Genomic DNA, 24,865 nt, shown 5'->3' on the forward strand with positions numbered 1-24,865 from the left:
ACCCCATTGTATGCCCCGGGGACACTCTCTGGCCCCAGCTTCCTGGGCTGTGACATGGGAAGTCTCTGCAAGCTGGCTGGCCAGGCTCCTTCCTTCCAGACCCCTCAGCCCCCTGATTTGGGGAGTGGGTGGGTGGTTTTCTCCACCCCGCTGTCTTTGTGGCTCCCGGACAGGTGAGTTCCAGGGGTGTGTGCGGTGGGGAGGAGTGTCTGGGTATGCGCAGGGAGGTCAATGAGTCTGAGTCACAGGGAAATTTCCTGAAGGCACACTGGCCTCTGTCCCCACTGATGAGCCACCAGGACACTGCAGGTGTTTATGGCTGGTTTTCGCGCCCCAGCAGGTGGTGTGAACACACTGCCTGAATGTCTATGTTGCAGTTTGAGAGTGTGGGGGCTCTCCCATTGTCTGCCTTCCAGATCTTTCCACCTCAGGCTGCCAGCCCTAGCCTCCCGTCACTCACCCTACGGCACATCTGACCCACAATCTCTAGAACTGTCACCAAGGTCAGACCTGGCTGCTGGTTCTGGCTTCAGTAGGGTGGGTCACCTCACCTTTCCAAGCCTCTGTTTTGTCATCTGTGAGATGGGCAGAGCAGCTCCTTCTGCGTAGGTTGCTGGAGGGACTGAGGGAGCCACTGCTGTGTCCACTGGCCGCAAGAATGGCCAGTGAGAAGCTGCCCAGGGCTCAGCCTGCTCTTGGCTCAGCCCTGCTCTGGAGCCCATTTCCTGGCCTCTCAGGGTGCATGGGCCAGCTTCTCTCTTGCCCTCCTGCTGTCATTCACACTTCTACTCATGTCAACCTCATTTCCTGGGAAACAGAAATGCCCCAAACAGGTGGGCCCTGAAGGAGCAGACAGATACTGAGGCTTGCCCCGGGGACCCCAGGAACTAGGGTACCCCCCAACAACCTGGCCTCCTGGGCTTCTAGGACAGCATGGGCAGAAAAGGGATAGAGAGGGAGGACACTGCCCATATACAGACCCCAGTTGCTGCTCCAGGGCAGCTGGGAAGCCCTGAGGCCTTGGGTCTTCCGTCTGCACTGATGGGCCTTGGAGAAGAGAGGGAGATACTGAAGAGTCCCACTCAGGCCACCGAACCCCAGCACGTCATGTTTAACCGGGAGGCACACAGCACAGATGTCTAGCACAACACAGTGATATTTCGACAACAACCACAAAAATTGGACACACACACAAAGCAGACACCACTGTACCTACTAAACTCATGATCACAACGGCTTGTCCTCTTAAGTGTATGCAGGGCCCAATTCCCAGGGCTCTGAAAGGATTAGCTCAGGAATCCTCACCACCCTTTGGAGCAGGTGAAGGGGCTTGCCCAAGTGCCCTAACCAGAGGAGTCCATATTCCAGAAGATTCTCCCACGTATCACACTCACTCCTTTCCCTGTTTGCAGATATCCCCCCCACCCAGCCCCATACTAGAGGGAGAAGAAGTGGGAGGGCCAGAACCTTGGTGTCTTGTCTGGGCGTGGCACCAAGCTCTCAGGAAGGACACTGTCCCCTAAGTCTCTGCCTGAGATTTTCCCTTGATTTGCTGCCTCAGGGCCAGCGCTGTGGCTCCTCACGGGGTACAAACCTTAGACCATGGAGCTTGAGGGAGCCACCTTCAGGACTTGCCCTCCCTGCCCCTTGTGCTGTGACGGGCAGGGTGGCATGTCCAAGAACAGCAGGAAAGACAATGCAGGCCACACAGCCAGAGGAGGCCCCAAAGAAGCCCCAGGGACCTGAGGCTCCTGGGCTTTCCTCTTTGTGTACCCCCCTTCCACATGCCTCCATGAGCCTCTCACCCCTCTATGTAACCTGACCACTGCTGAGAGTTCCGGCAGCCCTTACTAAGATGTGACCCAATTAAGGGGGGACAGAGGGCCCTTCCTGCCTTTGAGGTTGTCCTACGCCCAGAATTATGGTTCTTCCCTGAACCCCCTAGAAAGCCCTGTTCTCCCACCGGATCCAGGGCAGGCAGCCTTCCTGCTCCCCATTCCTTCTCAGCTTCCAGCACCATCCAGAGGGCCTGGTCAGGGCCACTTGTTACCCAGTCCAGGGGTCTAGCTTGCCTTATCTCCCTGACCCTCTGAGTGAAGGAAAGTTAAGTCAAAGAAATAGAAGGAGAGACAGAGACAGGAAGGGATAGACCCTCAAGGGGTCAGAGAGGGGCTGATGCTGAATTTTGGAGGCCATGAGGGGCCATGGCCTGACCCGACCAGTCCATCCCCAAAACCCGGTCTCCTGCTCGGGTCTTTGTAGCAACCAGTAGTCTTGTCCCTGCACCTTCTGCACGCTCCCCCGACCCCGTACCCTGCAGCCATTCAGTTTGGTGTAGTCTTGGAAACCGGAAACCTGACAGACATGTTCCAGCTGCCCCCATATAACCTATGTAATCCTGGGCAAGCGGTGTTTCCTCTCAGAGGAGGGAGGTATCCTTAGGGCTCCGAGTGAGCACCCATTCCCAAGAATAGCTCTCTGAGATGGCTCCATCCCTCACTGCCCAGGCCATCTGCCTACCACCGCAGGCACCCGCCCCAGCTACCCCCTACCCCACTGGGCAGGTGATGGGCAGGCAGGTGCCAAGGACTGAGAACTCTTGGGCAGGAAGAGAGCTCCTGGGAATGCCATACCAAGGTGGCTGTCAGAGCACTTGTCCCAGTTGTCACAACATGACACCGAGCACGCAGCGTGAGAATCTCCGCGCCTCCTCCTGGGACGGAGTCCAGCTGCTGTGGGGAGAAGCAGGAGGCTGAGGCTCTGGGCTCCAGCAGTGACCTGTGTGGCCTCTCCGTCCATGTGCAGAACAGGCTGCTGTGGGACAGACTGAGGCTGCCTAAGAGAAGATAAGGGGTGCGGAGAGGACCCCCAGAGGAGAGGCCCAGCCCAAAGCACAGTGCTTAAGAACTTCCAGGATTTCCATCTTTCCTCTGGGAGAAGAAAACCACTTCCAGAACTTAGGTACTGGTGGGGGCTATTTCAGGACTGGAGAGAGGAGCCTGTTGGCCGCCCAAACCTGGGTGACGTGCCCAGCCCTGCTCCCTGTGTAGCCTCCAGCAGGTTGTGGGTGAGCTGGCTGCCTGTTTAGGGAAAGGGGTGCCTTCTGTGGCCTGGACTGCCTCCCCTTTGCCCTGTGTGGACTTTGGCAGAGCTGAGCACACCAGGGGCGTCCAAGTGCCCAAATCGGGCAGCCTGGTTCCACGTCCCTGAAGGAAGTATCCCAGAGACCGAAGATCCTCAGCCTGAGAGACAGTGGGGTGCCAAGCTCTTCATCACCAAGGACCCCAAATGCCAGTGTTTCCCTCCACCCTGTCTTTCCCTCCCCATGCCTGGTGGCAGCCCTACCTCTGTCTTCCTCCTCTGCTCCCTGGCAGGTGGGGACACCCTGTGTTTGGTGGAGCCTGGGGTGGACCAAGCCCTGGCAGCTGGACACCTTCCCCGTCCTCAGCTTTCTCCCCTTTCTACTAACATCCTGGACGCCAGCCTTAATGGAGCGGAAAGAGAGCCTAACAGAAGGAAGCCTCATTAAGCCTGATCTAATTAGGATCTTCTGTGAGATTGGGGGGATGGGGGAGCGCCCTATGCACCAGGAATATCACACCACAAACTCCCGGGACCCTCCTAATCTCCCAGATAGGCATGACTATCCCCAGGTGGCCTGAACAGAGAGCAGCTCAGAGAGGGTCGGTGACTTGCTCAAGGTCACAAGCAGCAAGTGACTTCCCTGGGATGTGCACCATGTGTCTCTGGGTCCAGCCCCCAGTTCTCCACAGCACTGACCTCAGTACATCAGGCCGGGCACGCCCCAGAGATCTTCGGGCTCCTGTAATGCCCTCCATGCGGGTTTATCTGGCGCCTGCATGCACACCACAGTGAGGGAGAGCTCAAGGGTCTGGTTCTGGCTCTTTCCATCTGTGGACCTCCTCGGTACCGCCTGACTCCCCAGGGGGGTCTGGAGGAGGGAGGGGGTGGGGAGCGGGGCCAGCCAGCCTCTCAGGCCCTCTCTACCCTACCCTCATCCATATTCCTCTGCAAACAGGCTGGGTGCTAGGGAGCCCCTGCCTGGCGGCCAGCCGCCCCTTTGTTAGTCTTAGCTAACAAGCTGTTTATGGGTGCGACATGACACCTGCTTCCTTTTTTATAACTTCAATAATTTATGGGCATATTAGTGGCCAGGCGGCCGCCCTGGGTCCCAGCCAGACGGGACAGGGCGATGCAGCCGGGTGCCTCTGCCGATGTTTACTCTCTCCCACCATCAATTATTAAGGAGCTAGCCTTCATTTTTGCACATAATTACATGCACCGTGATGGTTCGAACTCCCCTGCTCTTAGTCCCTCTGGAGCAGGGCCCAGCCTGCCCTATAGGGCTGAGCCGGTGCAGGGGTCCAGCTGTCTGTCCTCACCATCCAGGGGTCAGGCCTCTGTACCTGCTGTTCTCTCTGCTCAGACACCACCTCCCACACTCCATTGGTTGGCTCCTACTTAGCCTCTGGATTTCCACCTCCCAGAGATCCATCCTGACTCCTGTGCATGAGTCTTCCCACGCTCTCCTCGTCCCTGTGCATCGCAGTCCATTAAGTCTTGCACACTAGACTGCGGGCTCTTTGGGGCCCAGAGAAAGCTGTATCGAATATTTGTTGAGTGAAGGAATGAATGGATGGGTAGATGGACGGATGGATGGATGAATCTCCCACCTCCCTCGCCACCAGTGAGCCCACTGAAACACCTGCCCCTTCCCCTCCAGGAAACCCGTCTTGGTTGCTCCCACGACACACCTCTTTCTCCCCAAAACTCCTCCAAATTCTTCTTGGCTGGGTTGGAATCCCCAAAGGACAGCAAAGCCTGGACCCTCCGTCTGTGCCCCCAGCACCAGACAGAGGGCAGGTCAGAATGGAGGGAGGGCCAGTTATGATAATCTCAGCTCTGCTATGTGACCTGGGGAGGCTGCTGGTCGTTTCTTCATTGGCCGTATTGATCGTGGAAGGGGGCGCCTGGAGATGACAACGGTCCCTACTTTGCTGGGTGGGGTTGAGGCTTACGTGACATGGTTTATAAAAGCACCGAATGCAAAGCCAAATGTGTCATAGGTGCCCAAACAATACTCTTAACCTCAACCATCGTCTGTCTGGGAAATGAGTCAATGAATTGAACAGAATTGTGTTGAATTGAATCCTCTTAGTCACACCTTCTCTTGTCCACACCTCCTTGTATGGCCTGAGGTTGGCTCATGGGAGCTCTACAAATATTCCAGAAGGATGAATCAAGACTCCCAGCATCTCAAACCACACCTAGGAAGGGGGAAGAGGGCCAGTCCCTCCTGTGCTACCGAAGAATAGACTGAGGTCGGGGAGGTATTGTGGCCTCCCCCGAGAGCGTGGCAGAGTAAGGTACCTAGCCTTGGCCTGCCACGGACTTGAAGGTCCAGGAAGTTCTCCCTGGAAACCCTGTGCCTCAAAGTCCTCCTCTATAAGAAGAGAGAATAATAGAATAGACCCATGGGATTGTTGAGAGGACAAAATGTGTTGTTTAGAACTGTGGAGCCTACTCACAGTGAGCCCCTCAGAGTGTGGGGTTCAGGATAGGCCTGCCTCTAACTCTTCCCTTTTCACTCTGTCCAGCAGGAGCACTCCTCTGGAATCAGTACTGGTCATTCTTATGCATGTTTTTAGACTTTGTCTGTATATGTAGGTATCCGTGCACAATTTATAAGGTTCAGGGCTTGCTTTTAGACTTATATTGGTGGTACCATCTTATATGTAGTTTTGGTTCTTTTTTCTCCCTTGACCTTGTGTTTGTGGGATCACCCAGCTGATGCATGGAACTCCAGCGTGTCCCTCTTCAGGCCTGTGTGATCATGTGCTCTGTGTTTATACATCGTTCTAGTGATGGGCATGCAAGGTGTCTCCGGTTCCTCACTAGAACAGATGTTTTCCTGCCAAGTTGCTATGCCATTTCTCACCCTGACCAACAGCAGGCACCTGGCCTGCGTTATCTCAGCCACGCTGGGAGAAAGACATTTTTTGCCCATCTCACAGATGGAGTATGTATGAGTTAGTTATGGCTGCATAACAAATCACCCTGAAACTTAGTGGCTTGAAAAGACAAATTTGTGTTATCTTACAGGTTCTGTATGTGAGGCTTAGCGGGAGGCGTCTGGTTCCAGGTCTCTCACGAGGTTACCGTCAGGCGTTAGCCAGAGCCTCAGGCATCTCAAGGCTTGGACTGGGCAGGGTCTGGGTCCACGTTTGCTCCTGTGGGTATTGGCAGGTGTCAGGGCCTCACAGGGTGCTGGTTAGACATCAGTTCCCTTCCATGTGGGCTTCTCAACAGGGCGGCTAATAATAATACTGCATCTGCTCTGAGTTATAGTGAACAAGCAAGTGATGGAGAGAGAGTCCCCAAGATGAAAGCTCATCTCTGATAGCCTATCGGATTCTCTCTGTTAGAAGTGATTCCATTAGTCCGGCCCACGCTCAAGGGGAGGGGATTGCACGCAGTGGGTTAGATGCCAGAAAGTAGGGACCCATTGGGAGTCATCTTTGGGAGCTGCCTATCCCAGGGCAACTAAGGCTCAGAGACTTTGTCGGGGTCACACAGCGCTTAGAGATAGAGCCAGAACTGGAACTCAGGACTGCTCAGCAATAAGGCTAGACACCTTCTGAGCTTCCACACGCTGCCTTTGACTTAATAACAGGTTCCGACTTAAGTTAATAAACAAGACTGCTGCACAACGGAACTCAAGACAAGCGCTTAATGAATGGATTTGCTAATAGTGCTGCCTGTTTGCACACATTAGCTCAAGTGCCCCCTGACATGATCCGTGGGGACAGCCGAGCCCAGGCTCTCAGGAGAAGCTGCTCTGCCAAGCCTGGAGCCCAGATTCCCAAAGAGCCAGGGAGTGGTCCCTTTTTACAAATTGCCTTTTATATTTGCTTCTTTGTTTTTGCTCTCAGTTTAATCATTTGGATGTTTTTGTGGTTTCAGAGGGTCGTTTTTAGTGGAGTGCACACTTCTTAGATATTAACTGCAAGGTCAGGAATGTCAGGAGGGACTTTGGGGTGGGCAGGGCTGACAAGCCCCTTCACAGGCCCCAGACAGATTCCCTGCCTCTCATCTCTTATGGATGCAGGAACCAGGCACCCAACCCAGCAGGACTTTGTGGCTGGGCTGAGTAAGGGCTCCTGCCCTGGGTCCTCCAGGAGCCTTTTGGTTCCCCCCAGTTCTCAGTGTGATTCCAAGTAGTGGAGGCTGCTGCCTACGTTGCTGCTAGTTAAGGGAATGTCACGGATGCTGGAACGTTTCCAGTGGAGGCGTGGGTGACCAAGGCCCCAAGATAAGGGGAAGTGAGAGTTGAGGACTTGAGTGTCCCTGTCCCCATGGCCTGGACCTCCCTCCTCCGGGGGAAACCTACTGGTCCTTCCTGATTAGTGAATTTCAGTTGAGTTTAATTTGTACACATCAGCCGCTCTGGAATCAGGGCTGTGGGCTCTGCAGAAACCAGAGGAGACACAAGATCAATCCCTGCCTTCAGCATGTTCCTGATTCTTGAAGAACTTAGTCGAGGCTTGGAACACTGAAAGGAACCTTAGAGTCAACCCCTGTCTTTACAGAGGAAGGGCTGGGGGGGGGGCAGGGAACAGAGAACAAACATAACAGTATAATAACCATTTATCAAGCACCTACTGTTTGCTTGCATTTATCAAGCACCTATCGTGTGCCAGGCCCAGCATCAAGTATTGGAGATATATGTATGTGTGTGTGTGTGTGTGTGTGTGTGTGTGTGTATTTTTAAAGTCATGAGATCCTCACATCATCCCCCATGAAACAGGTTCTACTTATATTCCATCTTCCAAAGGAGGACACTGAGGCCCAGAGAGGTAACCAAGGATACAGAGTAGGAGACTGAGGTGCTCAGAGTAGGCTTCTGGAAAGAGGGGGCCACACAGAGCCCTGAATTGAAAGGGAAGAGGGGAAGGGTGGGAGAAAATGGATTGAGAGTCTGAGAAAGCTGTCAGTGACAAGACATGCCTGAGCTGGGGGTTGCCAGGTAAGAGGACACCTCTAGGAAGTGGTGGTGGCTTTCTGCTCTTCTGCCCTTGGAGTCTTGGCCTCAGCTTTGGCCACAGTGGTGTCCCTCCATGTTGATCAGCATATCTCCACATGTGCTATGTGCAGGGTTCCTTTGAGCTGAGCCCTGGTGTCCTTCCCTGGGCAGTCTGCCCCATGCAGGATGTGGAGGCCAGGAGCCGGGGTGCATGTGAATGAGTGTCTTTTCCCTTACAGGTTCCTGAGCCCGACCCTCTTTAACAAGCCTTACTGGGACCCTGGCATCCCCAAGTCCCTTCTGGCTCGAGGAGGGGCTTCCGAGGGGGCAGGAAGGTTCTAACCCTGGCCACAGCTCCAGGCCCACCTCCTACAGGGACTTCTCTGCCAGCCCCTTCAGAAGCCCCCCATCCCCTGCCCCCCTCCACAGCTGCACCAGTGTAGGGCCCTGACCTATGGATTTTCTGCCACGTACTGATCCACTTCACTCCAGCCAGAGTCTTTCCGACTTCATTATACCCACAGCCTCAGCAGCCCCAGCATAGAGGGCTGCTGTAGCCAGAGGTGAGTACGGGGCTTCTGCCGCTCCTGGAGGCTACAATGCCCCCAGCTCCCAGGCTTCAGCCTCCTAGGAACCCAGAAGCCTTGAAGGAGCCCCCTCTTGGCTATCTAGGTGGGGGTGCACTCCCCATCCCAACCAAGCCCTTATTGCCTGGCTGGGGCAATTTCCCCAGGGAGGGGCAGCAGCCCCTCAATGTCACACAGCAAGTTATTCAGAGCACTCAGAATCAAATTTGCAGTGTCAGTTGGAACATGGGGTCCACTAGCTCCACAGGGACCTCCTGCTGGATCCTGGCTCTAACCTGCTCCCCACCCCTGCTCCATGCCCCATGTGGCCTGTCCAGCTCCCTCCCCCACCTCCCAGCCCCTGCTCTCCGTTTTTCTTGCTAATTAGAGGTCTCAGCCATGACTCCAATGTCCCAGCCATTTTAGAGCTGTCATTAATTTCAAGTGGCTTCAGAAATAATCATCATCGTAAAACCCTGCGGGCTGCTGGGCTGGAAGCAGGCACAGAGCAGGAACATGGGTAGCCCTTCGTGTGCCACCCATTCCTTCCTGGGCCCCGGGGGGCCTGGCCCCTCTTCCTGCACCCTCAGCCGCCCAGAGTTGGGGGGAGCGCAGGGCTTGGGCTGGGACATCAGACGCACCCTGAGCTTCAAAGTCCAGCTCTGCTTCTTACACAGTGAACTTGGACAAGATACCAGCTCTCCCCAGAGCCTCAGTTTTTCATCTGTGCAGTAGGAGAGTGCCAGCCTCTCTGCTTTGCTGTTCTCACTCAGGCCACTGCAGGCTGGCTGCTGCTTCTGGCCATCAGCTCCTGCTTTATTGGGACTTGCTAAGTTTTCAGTCTGAAGCCAGGATCTGCTATGTGCCCTCCAGTGAGATAGGTGGGTTGAGGCCTGCTCTTGGGAGCTCCTAGTCTGAGGACAGAGAGAGAGGAGACTGGGGGCTTGCTTCTAAGGCCATTTTAGTATGGGGAGGGGAGACAGGAATAGAAGAGAAATGGCCTTAGTTTGCTCTTGAAGCACCCTTGGAAACCCGGCAGAGGGGACACCAGGCAGGGGGACCAGCAAGGATTGAGGCTTGAAAGTGTGGGTGAACATTCTTCAGCTGTAGCTCAAGTGTACAACCCCCTGGTTGTGTCATTTAAGCCTTGGGCCAGGCCCCTCCAAGGTTTCACATTCTCCTTGGCTCTGGGATCCCTGAGAGGCCTCTGCTGGGGCCCACCCCACCAGCTGGATTGAGAGATGCCCGTTTCATAGCTTATGCAGAGACATCTGACTGGGGAGGACGCAGTGACAGGCCTCCTCACCCTTTTATGGGATCTTGGAATAACAGGGCCAACACTCTCACCAGATCCAGGCTGGACCCTCAAAAAGGCCTTTTCTCCAACTTCTTCCCCCAACTCCTCCCCAACCCCATTGTTTCCATTGGTGAAGTAAGATAAGGGAGTCATTTCTTCTGGAACGACAGGCAAGGAGGAACGGCCTGGATACTGTATAATGGAGAAATAAGGCTGCGGGGCAGTTCCTCCCAGACAGGGCTCTTTGGTCATCCCTGCTGCCTCAAGGCGCGGAGAGATAATTGTGGGCCCCAGAAGGCGCCACGGACTTCCTTAAGCAGCATCTGGGGTTTGGCAGTGGGCTCTCCCCCATTTCTCCTTCGAGATCACTGAGGCTGGGAGCAGGTGAGTCGGGGGCGGAGATGCCGTGGCCGCGCGGTGCCTGCGTCAGTCGCCGCACCAGGAATAGCCCCCGCCCCCGCCCCCGCCCCCCAGCGGGTCTGCGCGCCCGCCGGGCGCCTGGCGGAGCCTTTACGCAGGAGCTGGAGAGCGTCTATTCCTGTCGGGCTGGTGGGAGGAGGCGGCGCGGGAGGGCGGGAGCTCACGGGTAACTCACCAGCAGCCGGGGTGGGGGAGCTGGGGAGTCTGGGAAGGGGGTCCAGGCAACAGAGAGTTGAGGGACCAGGGAACCGCCTGCGCTGGGCTCTTGAAAGGGACGAGGACACCTGTGCCGCCTCCCTTCTTCCCCGCCCACCTGTAAGTCCCTCTGCCAAGCCTGCCCCCTACTGGTTTACTCAGCCCTGGAAGCCGATTCAAATTCCCATTCCAGGCTTTAGGTGCTGTGTGACCACGGGCAAGCCATGTAATCTCTCTGAGTCTCGGGTTCCTTCTCTCCGTCACGGGAGAACAACAGCGCCTCCTCAGAGGTTTGTTGGAGGATGAAGGTAGAGTGCACAGCAACAGCATCCGCACCTGCTGGGAGGGGCTCCAGCTAGGCCTAGGATAAGGATGGACACAGGGGACGGTTTTCCAGGCAGGACTGTCCAGACCAGTGATGTGGCAGCGAGACAGAGAAGTACCCAGAATCTGTTTCGCTGGAGCAGAGGGCCTGTGCAACTCTTTGGGCTGTGTGTGTGAGACTGAACAGTGGAGATGGGAGATGGTGTTGGGGGTCTGGGGAGACTGGTGGCCCCACCATGCCAGGCAGGTATCTGCAATGAATGTCAGGCAGGCTCTTTTGGGCAGTGGGGGGGGGGGGGGGGTCGGGGGCGGGAGCAGGATCCCGGGGTTTGTCTCCGAGACCGAGGGGCCTTGGGCTAGTCTCCTCTTCCCCAGCCTCAGCTTCCTTCTTTGCCTGCCAGAACCCCTACGCCTGTGGGCTCCCGGTGGCAGGGGGCTAATGTGCTAATGGGATGTGCTCTCAATAGTCGGGAAGGGTTGGACGTGCCAGGTGGTGTCAGCACTGATGCTTATTCTAATCATACTAACTTAGTGTTAAAGGGCATCTGGCTTACAGGAGATGAAGGGACATAGAAGGAGATGAGATGGTAAGGGCGGTAGTCCATTCTGCACCCTAAGACACCCGGGCCAGTGGATCCACTGCATCGGCTGACTAAGGAGGATCAGAGAGATCGCTTTCTCTAGACCCATCTAAGTGCGTGGCTCTAGCCCAGGATCCTCTGGATCCCTGGTATCTAAGTGAGGGACAGCGATGCCCAGACTGAGGCTCTGCACTGCCCTCTGCTGGTGTGTGGGTGCCGTGCCCGTGGCCAGAGCCGGCCGTAGCGGCCTGCTGCCCTCTGCTGGACGGGAAGCCGGGTTGGGCGGGGACCCGGGCTGCAAAGGGCGGGGCAAGACCCCGCTTAGGGTAAAGCCCTGGAGCTGGCGGGGCTTCCTCTCGTCATCCCCCCACCCAACCCCAGCTTCCCTCTTTACCTGACTGTCCCCAAGACCGCCAGGGCGTGGGCCCTACCGAGATTTGCGTACATTTGGAGAAGAGGGGCAGGACAGAGGCTCCGGGTCTTACCCTTCCCACGCCGTCCTCCAAACAACCCTGGCTGGGTGGGGAGCCTTGCCGGTTCACGTGCGTGTGTCCGTCCACACGGCCGTGTGCAGTGACCCTCGTTAACACGTGTGAACACATTCATGTGCACACGCATGTGGCCACACAAGAGGGTGCGTGCCCACTCAGGGAGGACCGTAGCCCGGACTCCCCTGGGTCGAGCTGGCCCGGGATTCGCCTGGAGCCCGGGACTCGGAGGGGCGCGGCCGGTGCGGGGCTGGCGCTCCCCGGCGCCGGCTCCGGCATGAGCCTGGCGCGCCCCTCGCCTGCGTCCCCCATTGCCAGTTTCACTGCCCCATCGGTGCAGGGCAGTGGTTGGGGCGCTCTTCGCTCTCCGCCCCCTCCGCTGGAAGAAAACGAGCCCCCCTCCTCACCTCCCCCCTCCTTGGTTTTGCGGCCGCGCCTTCTCCTCCCCCGCCCGGCACCCGCCGCTCCTCGCTCCCTCTCTCGCTCCCTCCCTCCCTCGGTCCCTCCTCCCTCCCCGGCTCACTCCTCGCTCCTCGCGCTCCCTCCCCGCGCCGCGGCAGAGCGCGGAGCCCGGGCGGGAGCCGGTGCGGGAGCCGGAGCGGGCGACCGGCGACAGCGCAGGCGGCAGCGGCGGCGGCGGGTCCCGGCCCCGGCCCCGGGAGCGCGCGGAGTCTCCACCCGCGCCGCTCCGGCCCCTCTCCCGCCGCGGGGCTCCGAGCAGCATGCGGGGCCGCTGCCTGCCGGCCTCAGCCCTGGCCCCGGCCCCGCTGCGGAGCGCGCCCGGCCTCGACCCCGGCCCCAGCGGCAGAGGCGGCGACGGCGGCGGCGGCGGCTCCAGGGCGGCCCGGGGCGCAGAACCAGGCTTGCCGAGCCCGCGTCGCGCGTCCTAAGCGCGCCCGCCCCTCCGCCCGCCGGGGCCGCGGCCTCCCGCCTTCCCACTCCCGCACCCTTGCCCCGGCCCCGGTTCGGCTCCCACCCGCGTGGGGCAGACAGACGGACAGACAGCCCCGCGAGGGCGCGCGGACTGCCGGGCGGAGGTGTCGAACAGGGAGGAGGCGACGGAGGAGGGGGCTGGGCAGGGGCTGAAGCCCGGCGGGGAAGACATGCGATTGGTGACCGAGCTGAGCGGACGGACGGTGCGCCCGAGATGCAGGTGAGCCCGGCGGCCGAGGCCCAGCCCCGAGCGGGCAGCCCCGCGGCGAGCTCCCGTGAGGGCCGCCGTTGGCCCGGCTGCGCCCTCCTGGGGCTGCAGGGCACCCCGGCGCCACCCAGATTTCCCTTTGGGGGCGCAGATCTGACCCTCCTCAAGCCACAGAAATGAAGATTCTTTCTTCCCCGTTCCTCCCACCCCACCAAATTCCAGGTTGGCTAGCTGGGACGGGTAGCTGTGGAGGAGCACCTGCTAGGGTCCCAGTCTTGCTGGCCCCCCCTCCCCGTGCCCCTTCCTGTTCTGAGCACTATTCATCCTGGAGGGTAAGCCTCTGGTTCAGCGGGTGGCTGCACCTCTCCACAGATCCCAGATCCCCCCAGGCAGCCCTGGCCAGCAGCAGGCACCAGCTAGCTGGTGGATGCCGGTTTGGGACCAGTTTTCTCCACAGCCTCCAGCCTGGGCAGCAGCTCCCTCCCCTAAAAGGGAGCAGCCCCTTTCCTGTTCGGGCCCAGCAAGAGGGAGGAAAAGGGAAATGGGAAGTGGGGAGAGTGCAGAGGAGGGAGTTGGGGTTATGGAGGACTCAGGAACCTTTTAGGGGCCTCCCTTTGTCTGTCTTCAGCTTGGGTTTCTCACCTCCTCCTGCCCCACTTTTCATTCTTAGGCAGCCGGTGGGAGGTGGGAACCAGCTGAGAAAAGGGAGGTGAAGAAGAAGCGTCCTGTTCTCCCTCCCCACCCTCTGTGAGGTGGCTGAGCACACCCCCCCCCCACGTTTCCCTCCAGGTGGCTTCCAGTTTGGGGAGGGGTGGGGCCAAGCCTGGTGGGCTCTTCCCTCCCTGTTCCTACCCTGGGTCCCAGCCCAGCCCCATGCAGCCCTGGTTATGCTCTGGTTAAGCTGGAGGCATCCTCTTTGTTCTCTGAGGTCCTGGTCTCAGGGTGGGGGAGAAGGGGCATGTGGGAGGTGCCCTGGGAGTGCAGGAATGCCCTAAGATGGGGATCAGTACCATCTGGATGAGCCCCTTCCTGGCCAGCCCAGCCCACCTTCAGTCCTCCTCTGCTTGGCTTGGGCAGCCTGAGGGTGCGATGTCCAGCCTGGCTCAGGGCTCTGGGCTCAGCCCTGCCAACAGCTCTTACACTGGTGCCTCCCATGCCCGGGGAGCTGTGAGCCTGGGGCCCCCAGGCTTTGCCGCTTTGCTGCCTGGGGCTTCCCCACATCCAGCAAGGAGCATGGGTGAGGGAAAAGAGGGTCACCAGTTCCCAGACCCTTTGTCCTTGTGTGGGACCTGGTCTGCTGGGACGGTTTTTTTCCCCACGGCCTGAGGCAGGAGGGAGAGGATAACGTGGCAGAGGGATGAGGCCAAGAACTCCCTGGAACCCAGGTAGGGACTCCTGGCAGCACCCGGATGCCCCTATGGGAGAGGTGCTTAGCAAAGGGGAGGACAGGCCCCCTGTGACGGTGCTTGCTGCCTCTGTCCCGTCCCCCTGCCAGTTTAATTTTGAGATGGGCCTTAGATAGGGCTTGGTCAAGGCTGCAATGTCCCCCAGGGCCTGGAGTTAGAGAAGGTCCTCATTCCAAGGGGCCAGATTTTGGGGGATAGGTGTGTGTTCAAAACCCAAGAATCTTGGCTTGTGGGCAGAGGGCCCTGTGTGCCTGGAGGGAAGCAGAGAGACTACTCTGCCCCTTGCGGTAGTCCTCTTTGATTCTAGTGGTCAGCGCTCCCTCCCTTGCCTCTGAGCACCCACATTGCCCTTTACTAGTTACTGTTCTCTAAAACTCAGAATTTCAGACACACACACACACAAACAAAAAAGACCCCAAATCCTCTCGTGTGTGTGGGTCTTTGTTCAGCCTAAAGCCAGACAGGTAGCAGGGATGGCTCATCTAGTCCTGTCTACTGGTGCCTATTGGAGCAAACAGCTGGAGGATCACAATGGGGCCGAGAGTGCATTCCTTTGGAGAAGGGAGGCACCATAGTGATTTAAACAGGGTCCCATGGAGGAATGAGGCACTGTATCAGCTGGTCCCGTGGGGTTTGTGAAAGGCGAGGGAGGGGAGGCAGCAGACAATGGTGATTTCAAAGTCAGAGCCTTAGCCTGCTAGCCAGGGTCTCTTGGTCCTGCTGTCCACCGTGTGGCACTCGGAGGACAGATGGAGCCTTCCAGACGCAGGGTCTCCTGTCTGTTTTGCCCTGGACTATGCCCTCTTGGGGCTCCCATGGATTGCCTTGAATGTTCAATCCTGGGCAGTCATAAACCCACCCACTGAGCCCCCCTGCTTAGCCCTCAGGATAGGGAAGACACTGGGAGGTACCAGGGAGCAGCTATTGGCTGGTGGCAAGGACTGCTTGGAGGGGACATGAAGTCCTCCACCTGTATGGTTAGACAGAGCTAGGTGACGTCAAGGGCGCCCAGGCAGTACACTTAGTAGCCCACCCGAACTCAGAGAAGGGTGGGACTTATTTGGGGGAGGTTGAGGTCGCCAGAGGTCCTCCAGAAAGAGAGAGACACGAGTAGGTCCTGAGGTGGTAGCAGACTTTGCAGACACATAGAAAACCGGGGATTCCAGAATTGGGAGGGTTCTTTGTAGAAAGAGTATGGTAAGGCAAGTTCATTTCCAAATGCATCTGAGGCATTCTTGATACTGACCTTTGTTTATGCGTTGAATGAATGAGTGAATGAATGAATGAATGTATGTCCTTGGGTGCTGTGGGTCCAGGAGAGCCGTGCTGATGACAGTCTCCTCCTCATGTGTACTTGATTCATTTGATGTCACTTTATAGTGAACTTGTTGAGCGTGGACCCTGGAGCCAGATGCCTGGGTTCAGACCTCAGCTCCACCTCTGCTGAATTTCTTAATCTTGCCAGGCCTCAGTCTTCTTATCCATAAAGTAAGGCTAGCAAGGGTATTTACCTCTAGGGCCAGCAGGAGGATTAAGTATGCTAATATATGCAAAGCATTTAGAACAGTGCTTAGTACACAGTAAGCTCTCAAGAAATGCTAGCTATTCATAATTTATATCGGTGATGTGTTCTCAGTCTTTTCCCTGTAGCTGGTACGGAGATTTGATGTCTATAGCTGAGAAAAGGGAGAGAGCCAGAGAGGTGGAATGATTTGCCCCAAGTCCCCAGCTGATAAGCTTGATCTAGAATGCCTTCTGCCTGACCCCTGGGGCTCAGGGCTCGCTCATCTGGGCATGACCTGGTAACTGATTAATGTATTTAGCATTAGGGATAATAAAAGTGTTACAAATACAACAACACTACTTCCTAAGCGGAACACTAGGGCTCTAACAATGGTGTCCATCTTCCATGGGCTTCCTCACTTGATTCCTTGGTCTCTTTCTCTGAGGCAGCCACTCTCCTAATTACCTAGTTAGCATTCCCTTGCCTCTTTATTTTATTTTATTAAAAAGATTTTTATTTATTTATTTATTTGACAGAGAGCACAAGTAGGCAGAGAGGCAGGCAGAGAAGAAGGGAGGAAGCAGGCTCCCTGCTGAGCAGAGAGCCTGATGTGGGGCTCAATCCCAGGACCCTGGGATCATGACCTGAGCCGAAGGCAGAGGCTTTAACCCACTGAGCCACCCAGGCGCCCCTCCCTTGCCTTTTTAAAACCATGTATTTTAGTATATAGGAATTGTTCAGTTTGGGTTACTTTCAAACTTTGAAAAAGAGCCTGAAACCGGATGCAGCCGTCTGGAATTTGCTTCCCCGCCCCCCCCCCCCCCCCCCGCAACTTCATATTCCTAAGCTTCGTCTATATTGTTGCAAATAATGGTAGATGTAGTTCATTTGTTTGCACTGGTGTGTAATGTGCCGCCATTTGAATCTACCGCCATGGATTAATCGTTCTTCTCTGTGGGTCGTTCCCCTTTTGGTTCTCACAAACAATGCTGCCGGGAGCCGCCTTGTCCAGTCTCCTGAGCACACAGAGTGTCTCTGGAGCACACAGTTGGGAGCGGAATTGCTGGGCCCTAAGGCATGGGCATATTCAGCTGTCCTCGAAAATGTGGTGATGTGTCTTCCAGACTAGTTGGACCACTTATGCCCTGCAGTTGGAGAAAAGTGTCCCCAGTGCTCCCCACCCTCGCCAGCGCTCGGTGTGGTCAGCCATCTTGGTTTTTACCAATTGGTTGAGAGTGAAACTGTGTTACGTTATGGTCTTGCTGTGCATTTTCAGAAAATGGGGGCCGAGATGGTCTGTAGCCAATGTGTAACAGGTGCTTAGGGAGCGATTTTCCCCTTTGTCCCTCAGAGTTCCCCAGTTAGTGGGGCTGCTGTCTCTATAAGCTCTGGGCTCAGGGATGGGTAAGGGCACTCAGAAGGACTCCCCAGGGAATGGGGGTGGGGTGAAGGAGGAGCAAAGAGAGCTTAAGTCCAGCACAGGACCCCAGGGGGCTCTGTGTTCACCCCGAGGATGGGCAGGGGCAGTCCTGGCTTGGCAGAGGGAGAGTGATTGTCCCCCCTGAAAACCCTTTCTCCACACCCTGGGGTCTGGCCTGGCGTTAGGCACTGGGGAGTACTTCATAAGAGTTTGGTGAGCTGGAAACCAAATCTGGATGAAAAAAGGTATCTTTGTTCTTCCTTCATTCCCATCTCCTTGGGGAGTCCTCCCTGATTGCTCTTGCCCACGGAGAGAATGAGGGGGATGCTGAGCAAGGTGGCTCCTGGGCGGCAGCAAGTTCCCCTCAGGGGGCCCTCAAGCCCCCTGTGTCCTCACAGAGGCCGAGAAGCTCAGTGCTGGTGAGGTGATTTGGAGCCGCTCCCTCCGCCAGCCTGGTGCCCCAAGGATTGATTCTGGGGCCGCTCTCCCCTCCCGGACCTGGGCCCCTGGAGCTGGTTAGAGACGAGCAACAGGGCTGGCGGAATAATTATGCCTATTTCATGTGACACCCAAATTGATTGCCGCCAGGGTGACATTACCAGGGCATTGTTCCTTGTCTCCAACCTCTTATTACATGTTATTAGGGTGTGTGGTGTGTGTGTGTGTTTTTCTATTTTTTCCCCCTTTCAGGGAATTAATCTCTCTCTGCTCCGCTCTACAGAGAACCTGCCTGTGGCTCTGGGAGGGGGCGGGGCCCGTGGGCCTGCAGGCTTCCTCTGCCCGACCCAGCCCCAGGAGGAGCTTGGGGGCGTGGGGGAGTGGCCATCTCAAGTCCCTTTACGTGGGTGTGGGATGGGGGTGTCTCAGAGCTGAGAGGGGCTGCTGAGGTGCGTATGGGAGCAGAGGGCTTTCCCATTGGTGTCCCGAGTTGCTTTTGTCACTACTCACCCACTGCTACGTAGCCAGGTCTTCCATCCTGGGCTGTCTGGTCTTCCATTTGAGTCCTCACACTGAGCTGAATTGGGCCTCCCGTGCATTTTGATGCCACCCTCTTGGGCTGCACCAGGCTCTTTGCCCTCTATGCCTTGGGACACCTCTTAGAGGTTTGCCTATGCCCAAGCCTGGGCCTCTCATGAGCATCCAGCCGGGCGAAGGGGTCCTCAGTTCCTGAGCAGAACAGAGCACTCCCCAGCCCCATCTGTGCAGAGGGGCTCGCTGCCTCTTGGTTTGATCTCGGTGTACAGGTTGGAAAAATGGGTTTTGGTGAGGGGTTGGCCAAGATTCACTGGAGCAGAGAGCACTTTGAATAGTCAGTGGTGGTAGAAAGGCATTTTTATTTATAGCTTGCCCATGCTCTCAAAAAACTCACTGGACCTTGGTTTGGGATGTACTGGGGGTTGTTTTTCAATCTTTTTACCTTTTTGAGGCATTAGTAACGCAAAGCTTCTCTTGACCCTGATCTACCCCTACTGCAGGGTCCTGGCGCTACGCTGGGGAGAGAAGAGGGGTGGAGGTTGGGTTCTTCTGAGGCCGTGGCCCTGAGATGCCGTTGGACCTAGGACAAGTCCCTGATGCTCTCAGGCCTCACTTCCCTCACCTGTGTGTGGGGGGGGTGTCTCTAGGGTTACCGGGCCTCTGGAGTGAGACAATCTCGGGAACTGTGGGGAGGTAAACTAGTGTCTTGAGCCTCAGTGTCCTCATCCACGAAGTAGGTACATGGTGAGGGTTGCTGGGGTCATTCCCAAAGCACTCTGTGTGTTCGATCCAAATATCTCTTTTCTTCCTTCTCTTTGAACTCTCTGCCCCCAGCCCCTAGAGGGTACTGGCCTCCCCTTCCCTGAGGAGTTTTGAGCCTTGAGACAGGAAGCCACTTGCCCACACAGTCCTACAGCTCAGCAGGCCCTTGAAACTGAATCAGAGAAAGGCAGCATAGTCTGCAGGAGCGGTCAGACAGCCTCAGGTTAAGCCACCAAGTCCCATCCCATCCTGCAGTCCATCACTGTGTGATTCATGGCAGGCTGCCCTACCTCTCTGTGCCTCCGTTTTTTCATCTGTAAAACGGGGATCATAGTACCAACCTAATAAGATTGTTGTGAAGAGGAAAGAAGCTCATGTTTGAGTTCATAGCCTACTCGCCATGTGACCTTGAGCAAGTTACAGAACCTCTTTGTGACCTTGATTGAGCAACTTACAGAACCTTTTTCGTTTTGTGCTTCTCTATTTTTTTTTTTAAAGATTTTATTTATTTATTTGACAGAGAGAAATCACAAGTAGATGGAGAGGCAGGCAGAGAGAGAGAGAGGGAAGCAGGCTCCCTGCTGAGCAGAGAGCCTGATGCGGGACTAGATCCCAGGACCCTGAGATCATTGTTTTTCAATCTTTTTACCTTTTTGAGGCATTAGTAACGCAAAGCTTCTCTTGACCCAAAGCTTCTCTTCACCCAAGGTCACACAGCAGGGCAGGTGTGCAGTGAGCCCCGACTGGAGCCTTGGCGTGGGACCTGTGGGCCCAGTGCCCTTTGCTCCCTGAGATGTGGCTTCCTCTGGGCCTACCTAAGCCAAAGGCAGCGGCTTAACCCACTGAGCCACCCAGGCGCCCTGTGCTTCTCTATTTTCTATCTGCAAAATGGAAATAATGACACAACCTACCTCCACACGCTGTGGTGGGAGAGATAAAGTTTTGTATGTAAACTGCTCAGAATCATGCCTGGCACATGAAAGGCTCTTGTCTTCATCCTGTTGATCAAGTCTCGGGCCTTCCAGCGCCCCTGCTGGTTTCACTGCTGCCTGCTCCCTGCCCTGGGCCTCTGAGGCCATGAGCTCCTCTTCTTTCAGGCTCAAGGCTGATGGCCTACCAGGGTAGGGGTTGGCTGGTGTCCCCGCCTCCAGAGCCCGAGATGGGCCTACCTAAGCTGTTCCCAAGACAGAGGAACCCTGAGGACTGGGCCAGCCAGGAAGGGAAGAGGGGATCTGCCAGGCACCTCCCAAGATGGCCTGGGTGGCAGATGAAGCCAGAGACCTTCAGCGGTTTCTTCTTGTCCTTGTGAGCCTGGGGTGGTGTTTAGGAGCCCGCGAAAGGTGGGAAGGGAGAGGTAGTGGGTAGGGGCATGGGTTTTCCTTGAACCTCCTCAGGTCACCGTATGGGTGCTTGCCTAGCCCTCCTCAATTCTGGGACAGCTCCAAGCCAAGGAGGGATGCTTTCTCCTCGGGTGGGCTCAGCACAGACAATAAGGAACTTTCCTAGAACCGTTGGCTCCCTTCCACCCTTCCCAGGACAGCTCCTAGCTTTCCAGCTGGACTCTTCCCTCAGAACAAGACTGTGGAGGGGCCATCAGGCCCCAGAGTGGTCCAGGGTTCACCCAAGGTCACACAGCAGGGCAGGTGTGCAGTGAGCCCCGACTGGAGCCTTGGCGTGGGACCTGTGGGCCCAGTGCCCTTTGCTCCCTGAGATGTGGCTTCCTCTGGGCCTTGCCCTACCCCAGCCATACCAAGCTGGCCACTCCTGGAGGCCAGAGCCTATATATAGAAGCCTTTAAACACTAAGATGCTTTGACAATTAAAATTCATAATTTATCCTGAAAATGGCTTGGAGCTGTGGGCTGGCCGGAAGGCCGGCAGCTCCTGAGAGCAGCTGTGCTCCTGTGGAGTGGGCTGTGGGGTGGGTAGGGGCATCCCACCCTCAGAGGCATGGGGTGGGTGCTTTCCCAGGACCCCATAGGGGCAGCTGCCCAGCGAGTGGGCAGGTAGTCACACCGGTCCCAGCCAGCAACCTCGAACCTGGTGCGGCCAAGAGCCCAGCTGAGCACTATGGAAAGAAGCTTGAGTTTCCAAGCACGATGGAGGCTCTGGGCCAGTGGAATGGTGAGAGGAGGGACAGCAGACCCACACACCCACAAGGGCCACCCTCCCCTGTGCGTGCAGCACACACGCATGTACACACACACACACACACACACACACACACACACACGCCCTGAGGGCCCCAGCAACTCTGCCAGAACCAAGAGCAAGAGGAAAATAAAGAATTATACACGACAAAGGACATGACCTCAATTTTCTTCCAGGTTGATTTTTTTGTCCCAGTCTGTGGGGCAGTGGGGGGAGGGGTGGGTGTGCAGCTGAAGGAAGAGGACAAGGGAGAGGACAGGCCAAGGCAGGCCGAGCAGCCGGGGAGGAGACAGACGGAGGCTGCCGAGGCTGCTCTGCTGTCGCCCGCTGGCCATACAGGCTGGATTTCTCTGGCGGGAGCCCAGCCAGAGCACCCGACCCTTCCTTTCAGGATTCTCTGCCCTCCCACATTCCCTGTGCCAGGAGGCAACCCCGGCCCAATTAGGCTGGCCTGGGACTGAGTTTGCCCCATTAGCAGTTCACGCCTGCAACCATTATCAGCCATTCACACCTCAGCAGGGATTAGCCCTGGAAAGCCAGAATGGAGTAGCTTTAGAAGGAGCCCCAACAGGTCAGGATTTGAAGAGAAGCAATTAGAAGTCCCTGGATGCTCCCACCCCGCCCCACCCCACCCCTCACACACACCTTAGTTTGCACCATTCCGTCCCTCAACAATGCCCCCCCCTTCTCTTCTTGGCCTGTGGAGCCTGAGCTCAGGGGATGCCTCCTCCTCCTCCAGGAAGCTCTCTGAAGAGCCTAGCCTAGGAGGGGCTGTTCTCAGGAGCTGCCCAGCCTTGGTTTGACTGGCTCTCCTGCCCCTTTGAAGATGGGCATGGTTCCATCATCCCCAGCCCTCCTCTGGGGGCTCCTAATTTGGGAGACACAAAGGGGAGGCCCCAGGAACTGTGAAACCCCCCCCCGACGGGGACGAGGGAGCAAGGCAAACACAGCAGATCCCCTCAGAGATCCAGAGGGGGCATTCAGAGGGGTGATCCCTTCTCGAGCTGGATTCTGCAAGCTGAGTGGGAGGTCTCTGGGCCTGTGGTGGGCAGCCAGCTGGCACTGCGGGAGAAAGGCCCCGACCTGGGGTGACTGTAGAGGGCTTCCTAGGCAGACCTCACTCCATCCCCACATCCACCCCGCTCCCTGCCACTGACACACTTCATTTCAGGAAAGGGATCCCGGGGGGTTGGGGGGGTAGGGGGGCGCCATGTCCTGGAACTGAAGGCCAAGAAGGGACCTCAGGTAGGCAGGTGGAGACTTGGGGACAGGGCAAGTCACGAGGACTCTGCCTGTTCCCTGGTCACCTTGCAGGAGTGCCTTCCCCTTCCTGAGCAATCAGCCCTCCTGGATGGGATGGGTCCAGGCCAGGATGTGGTAACAGGCCCTATGGTGGGTACTTGAGTCTGCGGGCCAAGCTCACTCCCTCTCTGCCCCCTGCCTCCCAACCTGGGCCGCCCCTACCGGCCTGCTGCCCCGGGTACCCATCTCTCTCCTCCGTTTTCTCTGCCTCTCTCCTCCTCCCTTTTTTTCTTTCCTGTGTGCCCGCCCCCACCCCCCCGCCGCTGTGTATCTTTTCTTCTCTATTTCTGTCAACCCTCCTCTCTCCAGCTTATTTCGGGGGTGGGGGTGGGCAGAGCTGGATAGGGCTGCAGGCAGACCCCCTCGGCCCCCTCCTCAAGCCAGCCATCCCTCCTCACTCTCCCCTGCTGCAGACACGGAGCCCGACAAGACAGGGCGTGATGGTGCACGCCTCATTTCCACATGGGGCAACAGCCTACTGCAGGCATTCAGGTCCCACAGCTGGGCTACCCCCCAGAGGCCCTGGGCCCCCAGCCATGGCAGCGGGTGCCTCCCTGCCCAGGACCTCTCGCCTGTGTGTGCTGGGGAGCCCTGTGCTCCCTGCGGAATGCTGAGTGGGAACACCATGAAATATCGATACTGTAAACCTAAAATAACTAACCCTTCGTGCTGTACCCGAACTAGGTGAGACACTAGCAGAGACCGTGGCAGCAGGCACTAGAGGAAAAATTTAGTGTGTCCAACACACGCAGTTGAGGAAAGGCTTTTGTGGGGTTTGGGGAGGCAGGGTGCCTGCTTATCCGAGGACAGGTACCTGCCTTGGGCTCTGGGCCCTCACCCACTGCCCTGATGCTCCCCGCTGGCCAACCATGTGTCCACAAGGATTCACAGCTGGGAGCTCTCGAAGCATGCAAGCTGACCAGGAGGAATGGAGCTCTGCTGCCCCTCTAATTTTGTGCCTAGGCTGAAGGCAAATGAATTCCCTTTTGGAAGCCTGGGTTCTCATGTGTAAATGGTTAAAAAATAAACACCTCTTTTGAGACGGAGTGACCCCTGGCCTCCCTCCCTAAGTCCACTCACAGGGGATACCCTGTCCCTTCTGTCCCCATCGGCCACCTGTCTCATCCTGAGCCCCACAGGGCACAGCCCATGGTGAGGTCTTTCTCATAGATCCTTCCAGCCCCAGTGGAGCTACAGTTTGGAGCCCGAGACCCCGCTCCTCTTCACCCCTAACCAGGTTTGAGAATGTTGAGTTTCTAGCTGGAGGAAGTCAACTTCTGCTGTGGGCTCTCTCAGGGGGCCTGGAATCCACCCCTCACTGCACATTGGAGGAAGAAGACCAGAGAGGGCAGGCCTTGCCTGAGGTCACACAGCAGTGTGGCCGGTGTGGGGAGCAACGGAACCAAGCAGCTAGGGCCTGGCACAGGAGTGAGAGTGTGGTGGTGGAGGCGGCCACCTGCCTGCCTTTGATGTTTATTCCCTTTGTATTTATTGGTCCAATTTTTAAACTCTTGCCCTTGTGGAAAGCCCTTCAGGGGGCAGGGATTCGAAACAAAACGCTGATTAAAGTGCATAAAACACTTATCCTTTGCAGTTGCAGGAATAACCAGCAGGATTCACGGTGCCGGAAAGGCAGGAACAGCTCATTGCCCGCTCAGCAGCTCTGGTGTCCCCCGCAGACACAGCCCTGGCACCGCCCCTAGATGACAGGGACCCCATGGTGGGGGATGGTTAGACTGGGAGACTCAGCCTGTGTGTGGTGCTCCTGCTGTGCCGGCTTGGGCAGGCCTCTTAAACTCTCCAGGCCTCAGTTTCCCCTCCTTTCAGGAAAGCCACATGTAAAAGATGAGGGGTGAGGCAGTCTGCAGGCCGTGCCCTCCTCAAGCTGTGTTGGTCCTGGGGTGCATTGCCTTTTGTTCTGCAGTGGGTCAGGGTGAGGTGGGGGGCGGAGGGCAGCCAGGCGAGGCCATACCAGTCAGCTTTTCCATCAACAGGTTTGAATTCCCCAGGTCTCTCACTGCTCACTCAGAGGTCCCTCAACCCCTGCAGAAAACTCCTGTGTATGCTCTGTCTGTCCAAGAACATCACGGGGGGCTGTTCTGTGAGGCAGGAGCTGCCATGACTGACCCAGCATCGAACACAGAGGTGCAGTGGCAAGTGCTGAGGCTTTGGAACATATTTCCCTCTTCATTCAGGTTGTCAGGAAGCTCACCCCTTTTGTCATTACGCCGGACTGGGTGGTAGTCTTCCCTTACTGGCCTGCCTTATCTTTTTATCGACTTATGACCTA

The 24,865-nt window shown here is 56.9% G+C and overlaps 1 protein-coding gene across 6 annotated transcripts in view; it reads left to right on the forward strand.

Annotated features, from left to right (window-relative positions):
* LINGO1 (leucine rich repeat and Ig domain containing 1) overlaps positions 1 to 24,865 on the forward strand; it is a 190,066-nt gene that overhangs the window by 159,734 nt on the left and 5,467 nt on the right. The window contains exon 1 of one of the 6 annotated variants that reach the window (XM_082735959.1): positions 12,741 to 13,068. The exons of the other annotated variants lie outside the window; for them this stretch is intronic. Coding sequence (XP_082592085.1) covers positions 13,063 to 13,068 — 6 coding nt within the window. The 5' untranslated portion in view covers positions 12,741 to 13,062. Of the gene's footprint in view, positions 1 to 12,740; positions 13,069 to 24,865 lie in introns of those variants that run through there. 6 annotated transcript variants of the gene reach the window in all.

This window comes from Mustela nivalis (assembly GCF_964662115.1).
Source record: "Mustela nivalis genome assembly, chromosome: 6".
Lineage (NCBI taxonomy): Eukaryota > Metazoa > Chordata > Mammalia > Carnivora > Mustelidae > Mustela > Mustela nivalis.